At 42.1% G+C, this 11,869-nt stretch overlaps 1 protein-coding gene and 1 pseudogene across 1 annotated transcript; both read right to left on the bottom strand.

The window, feature by feature from the left end:
* Positions 1-3,630: 3,630 nt before the first annotated feature.
* LOC147307445 (cytochrome P450 1B1 pseudogene) lies at positions 3,631-6,230 on the bottom strand (annotated as a pseudogene).
* A 965-nt stretch (positions 6,231-7,195) lies between these two features.
* Positions 7,196-10,415, bottom strand: cyp1c1 (cytochrome P450, family 1, subfamily C, polypeptide 1). Its single transcript, XM_086275022.1, has one exon. The coding sequence runs from the start codon at positions 9,904-9,906 to the stop codon at positions 8,326-8,328; it is 1,581 nt and encodes a 526-aa protein (XP_086131148.1). The 5' UTR covers positions 9,907-10,415; the 3' UTR covers positions 7,196-8,325.
* Between the last annotated feature and the right edge of the window lie 1,454 nt (positions 10,416-11,869).

The following is an 11,869-nucleotide window of genomic DNA, read 5'->3' as shown; positions in this document are numbered from 1 at the left end:
ATCTGTCATAGGGCGAGATGTGGGGTATCACCCAGACAGACAACCATCTACACCTATGGGCATTTTAGTATCACGATTTAACCTAACCCCAATAACTGCATGTCTTTGGACTGTGGGAGGAAGCCGGAGGACCTGAACAAAATCCTCGCAGAAATCGGAAGAACATGCAAAGTCCACGCAGAGAGGCCCCGGCCAAAAGGTGGGGTTAAACCCAGTCGAATGGTCTTGCTGGTAATGTGATAAATATGTGATATAAAATGAAAGCTTTTATGAAAATCAACCTAAACAAAACAACAATCAGAAGAGCAAAAAGAGGTCAGTGACAACAAACAGATCCTAGTCTTGAGTGTATGAAACTTACTTCTGGAGCCTACATTGAGGAGCAAAACTTGAAGACTTGAGCATGAGCAACCAGAAGTTCTTCAGCATTCCTTCAGCAGCCTAGCAGAGTGCTAGTTTGTTCAGGCTTCTGTTTGGGAGCGATAAAAAAACACATCAGGTTTTCCAACAGAAGTCTCTCCAAATTTGTGAGCTAATGAGGACTGTATTTCCCAGGCATTAGGCCACATATTTGGAGTAATTTCCTCATCTGGTTTACCCAGCATCATAGTTCTCATTCAGTGATGCGATGCCATGTAAGAGTTCTGTTTAATATTACTCACCACCTTCCACCGTCACCTGGAGGAAGTTTTGCAACATCAGCCTCCAGGTCAGCATGTCTCGATGATGGAACACTGCAGACTACTTCTCCACCACACTCTCATCCACACCCACAGGGGTTTTTTGGCAGTCAGTTTAGCCATTTAACATAAAAACCTAAACCTTAGAAGGCAGCGTCGCTCAGTTTCCACACGTAACAAAACTGACCACTTAAATCCACTTAACGTGAGTGACCGTGTCAGAGCGTGATGTAAACTCCCATCCATGAACAAAAACCACATGCTTTGCTGTGTCTCACGCTCTTCCACTTCCTGAAAATAATAATTGTTTATTATATGAAAAGAAATGCGCCAAATGGAACTGCTCATTGTGTTATTTTATATCAAAGACCTTTCGCTTCGCCACTGTTCCAAAACATAATCCCAGCACAGAGAAAACAACAAGAACTAGCTGTTCCACCCTATAATAATGAGTTGGGTAATTGTTTATAGAAAGGGGGTCACTTGACATGTCTTTATGATGGTTGCATGAGGCTGTAGCCCAAAACATAGGGAAGGGTCGCTAGCTGTTAAACTCTGTCAGCAATGTGTTAAGATGCAGAGACTACAGCAGGATCCCAAAGTTTAAGGTGGCACGGCTTGATTATAATGTTAACCAGACCATAATTATAAGTCCTGCTCAGTGTTTATGCCTATGACATAATTCCAAAGAGCGTTCAAAGGAGAGGAAACGCTGAACATCAAACAAAAATCCTCTGGTGGATGTGACACTGGCTCGAAATGCAAATTGCAGCTCTTTTCTTGTTTTCAGGAGACAAATCGATTCACAATGAGAGTCGTTTAAAAGATGGAGCACCAGTTTAGAAAGAAATCAGGATTATTAATGTGGCAGGCGGCCTGTGCGCTTTCATGGAGTGGAGGAAATTTGGTGTAAATCTGTCACAAATACACCACGGTTAATAGAAATAGCACAGCTCAGTGTTTGAGCAGGGTCGTGAGTTTCTGGGACATCTTCAGAGGAGGTGGAGGTAGGACACATCAAAGTATTTAGTTTAGTTGGAAAGAAATGTGCATGCAAAAGCCAGGATGTTATATCACGTGATAGGATATGAATATGTGGGAAATGCCTTTGATTACTTTACTCCTTGGAAATGCTACCTTTGTCACTTTTGATTTATAGTTTGTAGTTGTTGTTTGTTTGTTTTTTATCCCAGAGACTTATTTGTTCTTGTTATTGAAAGAAAAATATTTGCTTGGTTACTTTATTCGATTTTTTTTTTTGCCCTTGCTGCAGAATGATAAATGCTCTCTTCACATTTTTTAATACTTTGGGTTAGCTCCGACTACCACGCAGAGAATTACAGTCACAGTGCTTGTTTGCCACTTTTTGGATGCAGAGTGTATCTGTGGTCAGTGCGCTGGTGTTGAGGGCGGCTGAATAGGAAAGATTGGCTAAACAAGAACATGAGTCTTTTCCTAGTCAATGCTTAAACACAATGTTCCGCTGTGTTCCTGCGGATTCTTTTTTCTTCTGGAGAATGGGATATGGTCTATTCCAAGTAATACTACCTCACCATGTCATCTACCAAACAGTGACTGCACTTTGCATGTCAAAACCCTCGCAGTGTGGAGGGGCGTCTTTGGATGGAGCCCTGAGCTGTGGGAGGTCACTCTGTGGCTCTCTGTGTACGTGCAGAATGTGAATAACCTCAGAGCTGAACAACTATCCGCCTGTACGCGTTTTCTTTTTTTTTTGTTTTCCTTCAAGGAGTGAAACTCGTCAGGTTCGAGGGCTGCGGGGTGTGCGCGGAGCGGGTGACTCAGGGTGAAAGGGAGGCTTTCAGCTGGACACATTTCATGGATGTTTTGGGAAGCAGTGATGGAAACAGGGGAGGTCAGGCAGCCCATTCCTTCCTCTGGGGTCCTTGCGGTGTCAGAGCAAAAAACAGAAGAAGGAGAGCTTGCAACAGTACAGAATGTCTTCAGCCTCGTCTGATTTTAACCCAAGTGGAAACAAGTTCAGCCACACTTCTTCTCCTGCAGGTAGACTCGAGACCATTGACTGAGGCCAGTGCTCCCATGAGACATCCCAAGGGAGATAAAAAAAAAGGAATGAAAATTATAAGCTGCTACCCACACTTAGACTAATATTTACAAACTATACTTACAGCAAGAGTAAATGTTGAACATGGGGGCGGTTCTGGTTTTCCCAAAAATAAGCCAGTCAGTCTGGAGGGAGGGAGGAATTCAGGAGGGGATGCTGAATGTGTTGGAACTGATACAAAACTTGCGTAGTTGCTGCTTTAAATCCCACGACAGTACAAGTGACATACAGGTGCTGATATAAACACAGGTGGGTCTGATCCTAAAGAACGGCAGTAAACAGTGCTCGCTGTTTATTTGATGAAAATAGGAAATAACTAATAATCAGCAAAAACAGATACTTTATTGGACACTTATATATGACACAACTCGGTTGGGAGCATTTTATCGTTGAAGATGGCTTGAAACGAGCAAATAAGAAACGAGCCTGTGTAGTTAGAGCACTATATATGCAGTGTAAGTACAGACTTCTTAGAAGGGATCGGGCTTGCTTCCACTAAACCAAAAGTGTCTTTTTTCACCTATGATGTCAGCCTAATAAATGAAAAGCATCTCAGTCTATTTGCTTAAAAAAAGAAGAAGAAGAAGAAGAAAGAAAAACTAGTCGCACACTAGTCAAAAGTACGGCGCGATCCAGGTTAAATATTGATGAGGGCAGCTTGTGGCTGCTTACTGTTGCCTGTACAAATTTACTGAGTCACTGCCTGCATGTTAAGTTTATACAACAAGGCACGCAGGGCCTGTAACCCATATTAATCTTTCACCACAACACTGAGCCTAGACATCAGCTTCTATTATTATCTCTTTGACCTCTCTGGCCCCTGTGATACCCAGCACTCCTCTCCGATACACCCCAAAGAATCAGAAATCAGTAGGAAATGTTTATTGTACATTAAAGGCACTGTAGAACACAGACTGGATCATGTTGATTATGACAGCATTATGTTGCAATTCAAAAGAGTCTGGCTTATTATTCAGACAGTAGCGTGGTATGCACACATGTGGTATATTGTGTGTACAGAAGAAAACAGCATGAGGAACAATGAAATCAATGGCTTTTATACATTACATGAGTACTTATCAGAATACATCAGCACTATATGTGATTTATGAGCGCACAAATGCACATGGCTTGCATTCTGGATTTGTAATAACTTCGATCATTCAGTACATACAAAGATAAATAGTTCTCTGGGTGAATAACTGTTCAAATGAGACCACACAACGGGCATGTCAGCGAAAAAAAAACAGTCTAGAGGGAAATTTCTTTTTCACCACCAGTTTATATTGCAATTCAGCGTGACTCCCACTAAATACCCTCATATAAATACCAATACGTACTTAAGATTTATTATGGTATGTGGTTTTTGAGGAGCCCACATCAAAGTTGTCATTATATCTTGTTCCATATTTAGGCCTTCTTGTCTAAGTCGCAGTTTTTCAGAACTGAAGGGCAAAACTGCATTTGAGTTCGCATTTTGCTCCCAATGCCAATTTCAGACTTCTCTTTAAAAAAGCACGTCAGCCGTTGCAAATATTTTTGCATTTGTGTGAACCGATAGCTTTTGCTTTAGTCACAAATATATTCTTTGTCATCTTAAAAGGGTGCACAATCTATTTGATGCAGACACAACTCCTCTTTAAGGGTGCATACTTTACATAGCAATGCTCCCTTTTATTTTCAGAACCCATTCTCACACATCTTTTCACTGGCCTTTCAGTGATTCTCCCCTGAGTTTGGCGGTGATCTTGTAATTTAAAGGCTTCAGTGTTAAGCCATAGGAAGAGTTTAAAGAGAAGTCCTCATTTGGGCATTTTTCAAAGCTGCACTGGTGCAGAAGAATCGCAAAGAACACAAATATCTCAACTTTGGCTATCTGGTCCCCAATGCATCTTCTCTTCCCTGCTGAGAAGATCATCACATTGTTTGTGAAGTCTTTGTTTAGGGAGCCGTTTTCATCAATGAAGCGCGAGGGGTCAAAGATGTGTGGGTCTTTCCACATCAGGGGGTCGTGATTGACGGACCACTGATTAATGAATACCACTGTGTCCTTGGGGATGGTGAGACCGCTGACAGTGACGTCTGAGGTTGTGGAGTGGGGGATGGTGACAGGAACAAAGCTGGTGTACCGCATGGTCTCATATATGAAGGCGTCCAGGTAAGCGAGGTGTTGTCTGTCCTCGACAGATGGCAGCCGGTTTCGCCCCACCACGTTGTCAATGAGTTCATGGAGTGTGGTTTGAATTTCAGGGTGTTTGGCCAACAGAAGGACAATCCAGTGAAGAGCAGTGGAGACGGTATCCAGACCTGCACCAATCAAGTCTGCCACAGTCGCCTCTGTGTAGCCTACAGTGAGCTCCTCGCCTTTCTCTGACTCATTAAGGACACCAATGATGGCATCGCTTATGTCCCTGGTCACCTCTGGATCAAAGGTCTCCCTATGCTTCTCCACTTTGTTCTTGATGAATGCAAAGAAGTCCTGATTCAAGCTTTTGAAATTTCTGAAGACAGTGCGGACTGGATTAGGGAAAGACTGAAGCCAGGGCATCACGTCAACCAAGCTGCCAGCCCCTACTGTCTGTCCAAACTTATCCACCTTGTGCAACAAGGCTCTAAACTCCATATCATCATGTCCGTAACGCTTCCCAAAGCACAAGGCACAAATCACATTAGCAGCAGCAACTGTCAACTCTTGAGCCGGGTTGAAATATTGGCCCTGAGCACTGAGCTTGAGGAAACTCTCAACTAGCTCTGTGGCTTCAGCCACAATCTGCTGCTCAAAGGCTTTCTTGGTCTGACTGTTGGCAGATGAGAAAGCTCTGATTGTAGATTGAGCAATTTTCCTGTGCATCTTCCACTGTTTGCTGTAATTTGTAAAAGTCATGCTTTTCCCCCCGGAAACGAATTGAAAAGATACAAAGTTGGGTCTACCTGCAAACTCTGTGCTGTGCTGTATCAGGGCCTGACGAATAACCTGGCCTCCATTCAGGACCACAACGTCACTGCAGCCCAGTCGTATCTGATACACTTCACCATACTTTTTCGCTAGTTTCGTGAAGGTGATGTGAGGCATCTGGCCCAGCTGCAAGGCATTGCCCACCACAGGCCATGCGAACGGTCCCGGCAGTCTTCTCCTGAGCTTGAGGTTCTTGACCCAGAGACAGGCTTCCAAACAGAAGAGGAAAACAAATGATACGACCAGAGCAGGCTGTACCTGTCCGCTCCATTCTCTGATGATGCTGCTGCTGCTCTTCACACCAAACTCTGCATCTGTTTGAGCCATTGCTGTTCTATCATCCACTGCATCTAATAAAGATTTCACTCAAAATTGAAAACAATTTCCTCTTTTTCTGGTCTTTAATATATTGAAATATTTGAGTGGAGAAAAAAAGTAGAGGGTTGCCTCTCAGGTGATTGAGAGTAGCTCGATCAGGTTGAGTAGTTAGCAGTGTAGCAGTGCGTCTTCAGACGACCACTTAAGAGGAATGCAGATTCAAGCCTTAACACTTCGCTTATATGTATCTCTACGGTGGGAGGGTTCAGCGGCTCAGGTTTTTTATTATCTCTCCCCTCCCATTTTGACCTTAGTCCTATTCCCACTCAGGACTGCTTCCAGCAGCGTCCCTTGTAGGATGATGTTGGAAAAGGAGAGCAGCTACTTAATTGACAATGTTGCCACAAAGCACAGAATTACTGTTTTTGCGGCCAAAATGTACAAGAGAATGGCACATAATTAAAAAATAAACAACTTTCACATACCATGTGTGGCCAAAAATGAATGACCACAAAATATCGAAAATGAATTTATCGTTGTGAGAGTTTATTCAAGGAGGTATGTATTGTAATATATAAGACGAGGAGTTTGATATTTTCAGTTTCCTTTGTTCTTTTCACTTTCCTACAACTTTCTGAGACCATTTTAAACATGACTTGGTTTTGGCTATTTACAGCAAAGCTGTTAATTACAACCATGCAGGGAAAAGGCCTCTGGGATACCATCATGAAAGCTAGAGGTTTCAAACTCCAAACACTGAACCAGCACAATTTATTATGCTCTATAAAATATATAGACAATGTTATTGTTGGCATAATAGACCTTTATGCAAAGCTCTCTGAGATAATGTCACTCTTAGGCTTGTGGTTGCATCAAAATAGTCTGAAACAGAATGCAAACAGCTGTAAATCTGCTTATGTGGGTGCTTGTGCAACAAGGAGATTCCAAAAAAAAGCATCAGTTTGGGTTTTATTGATATCCAACCACAATTCAAATATTCCATATTGCTCTATTTATGGAAAAAAAACAAAGCGTCATGCTGCTGATATCATTAACAGGGGCTAAAAATCCTGTGAAACTGAGATATACACCTTCATTAGTGAGCAGTGTTAAGATAAGTTATTTAGCATAACTTTCAAGACTAAATAAAAATACAGATTGAGCTTTGAAAATTCACTTTTATTCATTTCAGATACAGCTTATTTTTGCATTACATAGAGCCTCTGCAGGTCTTGAATGAAACATTATCACAAAAACAACACCTTAACAGCCTACTCGTGTTTATTTCATTTTTATCTTTGCCCCGATGCAGATAGAGAAACACATCCCTTGGGCATCGCAACATCGATTCCTGAATACAGTGGCTTTAAGAGAGTGCAGTGACATCCATGTAGCTTTGTAAAAGTTACTGTAAACAAACATGTCTATGCAAATTTGCTGCACATGTGTTTCATTGTACTGGGGAGACATGCATTTGGCATGGGTAGTGCTGGAGTGCTTGTACAGTAAAAAGTTAAATCTGGGTCCATGAAGTTTGTGAAGTTCATTCTCCACTGCAGCATCACTTCTTCATCCTTTGAAAAAGGGATGTTCGCTTCTTGATGAAAGACTCCGGCTCGGCTGCCCAGCTTCATAAACATGCCATTTTTGTCTCCTTTGATCAACACACTCTGTTTATTTTGTTCTTTCTGTGAGTACAGTAGATAGTCAAACAGCTTAAATTTAAATTCCTGAAAAAACAAAATTATATATACATATATATATATATATATATATAAACATTTTTATGTGACTTTGTGTGGCAATGGTTAAATACATCTATTTTACATATTACAAGTTACAACAATAAGTCAGCTAGTGACTTGATGACATTCACAAGCATTCAATACAGTTATAATAGTTTAAACTGACTTTGAAAGGTTTAGCTAATTTTTCCACTCACATGCTTAATAGGCATAAGACAAACGCACGGCCCAGAAATATGTACAAAAATGATCAAGTATAGTGTGAAACAAACATCTATTACCTTTACACTGTATCACAAGAGTCCACAAGCATGCTTTTTGACCTTTTGCAGCTAACGATACATCTTTAAAATCATGTCCTCAGCCCTGCACTGACAATAATTCAAATACAGAACATGTTACAATATGAATTAAATATCACTGTTAAATATGATAATCATACAACCATACTATTTAGTGCAGGTATATGGATAGCCTACTCTCATCTAAATGTCACAGGTGGGAAAGTATTTGCTGGAGTCTCAGTATTTGGGGGCAAGCTGTTCATGCTGGGGAAACTAAGCCAAGCAGCTTTCCTCTCAGCTTGGTGCTGACACGGAATGGAAGGGGCTTCAGTGCGAGCCCATAAGAGCAGTCGAGAGTGACGGGCTCAGAGGGGTTGCTCTCAAAACTGCACTGGTGTAGCAGGACTGCTGTAAATATAAATACCTCTACCTTTGCGACCTGGTTACCGATGCAGCGTCTTTTTCCTGTTGAAAAAATCATCACGCTGTTGGCTTTGTCTTTGTCGAGGGCCCCGCTTTCGTCGAGGAAGCGTGAGGGGTCGAACATGTGATGGTCCTTCCACTTCAGAGGGTCGTGGTTGACGGACCACTGATTGACGAACACCACCGTGTCTTTGGGGATGTGGAGCCCTTCGATGGTGACGTCTGAGGTTGTGGAGTGTGGGATGGTGAGGGGGACGAAGCTGATGAAGCGCATGGTCTCATAGATGAAGGCGTCCAGGTACGCCAGGCTGCTTCTGTCTTCAATCGATGGGAGTCTGTCTCGGCCGACTACTTTGTCTATGAGCTCCTGCAGTTTGGCTTGTATGTCTGGGTATTTGACCAGGAGGAGGACAATCCACTGCATGAAAGTTGAAACTGTGTCTTGACCTGCTCCAATCAGATCTGTGACTGTTGCCTCAACAAACTCTTTGGTCAGCCTGCTGTCTTCTCCGTGCTCAATCACACTGATGATGGCATCGCTCATGTCCCTCGTCACCTGAGGATTGAAGGACTCTCTGTGTTGCATCACTTTGTCTTTCACAAAACCAAAAAACTCTTCATTGATGTTCTTGAAGTTTTCATAGACACTACGGACTGGGTTAGGGAAGGACTGAAGCCAGGGCATGACATCTACCAAGCTACCAGCACCCACTGTCTCCCCAAACTTGTCCATTCTTTTTAGCAAGGTCCTGAACTCTAGGTCATCGTGTCCATACCTCCTCCCAAAGCAGAGAGCACACATGATGTTAGCAGAAGCTACTGTAAATTCATGAACAAGATCAGAATACCGTCCATCAGTGCTCTGACGCAATAATGCCTGCACCAGCTCCATGGCCTCGGCTGTAACGTGCTGCTCAAAGGCTTTTTTGGTCTGACTGTTTGCAGAGGAAAATGCTCTGAGGCTGGACTGTGCAACTTTCTTGTGTGCTTTCCACTGTTTGCTGTAATTAGTAAATGTCAAACTCCTGCCTCCCGAGATCATCTGGAAAGAGAGAAAGTTCGGTCTGCCTGCAAACTCGGTGCTGTGCTGTATCAGAGCCTGGCGGATTGCTCTCTCTCCATTCAAAACCACAACATCACTGCAGCCCAGCCGGATCTGGTACACGTTGCCATATTTTTTGGCCAGCCTGGCGAAGGTGATGTGAGGCATCTGGCCCAGCTGCATTGCATTGCCGACCACGGGCCAGGCGAAAGGTCCCGGCAGTCTTCTCTTCAGCCTGAGGTTCCTGACCCAGAGGCAGGCTTCCACACAGAAGAGGAAAACAAAGGTGGCAACCAGAGCAGGATGGACCTGTCCGCTCCATTCTCTGATGATGCTGCTGCTGCTCTTCACACCAAACTCAGGGTCCAGTGCCATTGTGACAAGCTTCCTGCACACTTGCTTCTCAAAAATGATTTAAAAAATAGTTTCAAAGTTAGTAGAGCTGCTGACTATGTGGGGAAAATATAAATCACTTATATATCCATAGCATCTAAAAAAAATAATATTTTAGATGTTACTGAAATGACAGTGAGGTTATTTTGATAATGAACAAAGTTTTTTTTCTCCCTCAGAGTCTTTTCATCAAGATCAGGCTTAAGTGCCTGATTTTTTGCTTCACTCCAGTGTCTTATATGTTTTGCAGTTGGTGGGCAGGGCTCGGGATAACTTTCATACTCCTCCCATTGTGGTAGCCCCGCAGACCCCGCTATATTTTCTCTCCGCTTGCCGGTCACTGTTGGAGGCGCGCACTTGAGAGAGTCGAGGGACACCGTGAGCGAGCATCGTGAACGACCGCCTACGGAGGAGAGGGGGAAAAAAGACGTAGCAACTGGTGACCGATTAACTAGGACAGTTTGTTTAACTGTCCTAGTTAGTGGGAGAACTTGCATAGTTTGCACATTTTGAAGTGCGTCTTTTGTGTGTGTGCGCTTTTTTCTTTCTTTCTTTCTTTTCTTCTTTTTTTTTTTTTTTTTTACATTATTTCTTTTTTTAAGGCTCAGCGGGGAAAATTTGGCTTTTAAAAAGGTGTTTGCATTCGGTTTACGAATTATGCAAAAATATATTCGGGGGAAAATGATTTTCATACTTTCACGTGTATCTATTTTCATGCTTGAGAATTTGCGAGAAACAAGCGCAGCTTTTTGGGAAAGTTGCAGCTGCTGAGTTCAACCTGATGTAATCTCTGTGCACTAACTTGTATTTAATGTAAGGCTCAGCCTAACTGTAAGAACCAATGTTGTGACTTTAATAGTTTATTCTTTTTTCCGGGAAGTCCTTTGAGTTTTTTGTATAACAAAGAAACGTTGTGCACCACTCTGAAGCGCATCTTTCACAGCTTCTTTTTTTTCAAGTCTTTATACAGCTTTATTGCAGAAATGTGTGTCTGTTTTTTTTACAGTGACTCTTAACATTATAAAAACTTGCATTAAAATACTCATCATATATGTCATTTGCATTGTGTTAATTAGTGAGAAAGAAAGAAATATCACACAGGATATTAGATAAAACATTACAAGGTTTCTTATTTCTTCCATTATTCGTCTTAGCACCGCAAAGAGGTAGATTAGTTAGACTGAATCTTTACACAACAATCTTGCACAATAATTCAGCGTGGACAACGCCATGAAATATTCATACTTGGGTTTCCTACAACAGCTTGTTTTCTCCAACACACAAACTGCGCTTCTGCATGAGACAGCGGGTTACATCATAGCACAGGAAACTTCAGGTGCCCCCCCCCCCCCCCAGTGATTGCAAAAGCAAATGCGAGGCTACTTCATTGTCGCAGTCCACCTTTATTCTCTTCTCTCCCTTTTAAGTAGGAAAGAGAAGCTCCGCACTTTCCCGTGGGTTTTCTCTTTAGATCGAGTTGCATTATTGGACAATCATATTCCCGTTAATTATTTTATTATAGCATCATGTGGTTATTTCCCAAAGCAAAACATTTTCCTCAAGCTGTGTGGAAGATAAAAAAAAAGTGTTTCTTGTTTTCCCACCAGCTGTTAAGTTTATTTTTGCAGGAGGTAATGACCCTCATTAAAGGTACTAAAACATTTCCAAAGTAAGTCACTAAGTGAGAGGGACAGAAACTTTGCTACCCCACAGGCGCACTCTGTCTTTATCAACAGGACAGGAGCAGAGGAGTGTGGGTGGTAGAGAATGACAGCAGATGCTGAAAATATTTTTTAAGAGGGAAAAGATAATATGTTACTCTACAGATAGATCATACAAGAAACATTTCTTATTGGTCAAATTTATTATTATTATTATTATTAAAAACATTTTTTAAAAAGTTCATTTCACCACAAAGTTTATCTCACAGATTATGTGACAGCAC

The sequence above is a fragment of the Aulonocara sp. 'chitande type north' Nkhata Bay genome, linkage group LG19 (genome assembly GCF_057382095.1).
Source record: "Aulonocara sp. 'chitande type north' Nkhata Bay isolate Kocher_YH1m ecotype deep benthic linkage group LG19, A_spYH_male_GT1.1, whole genome shotgun sequence".
NCBI classification, from domain to species: Eukaryota; Metazoa; Chordata; class Actinopteri; order Cichliformes; family Cichlidae; genus Aulonocara; species Aulonocara sp. 'chitande type north' Nkhata Bay.
The sequence above is the reverse complement of the archived record's forward strand: the minus strand, read 5'-3'. Positions and strand labels throughout refer to the sequence as shown.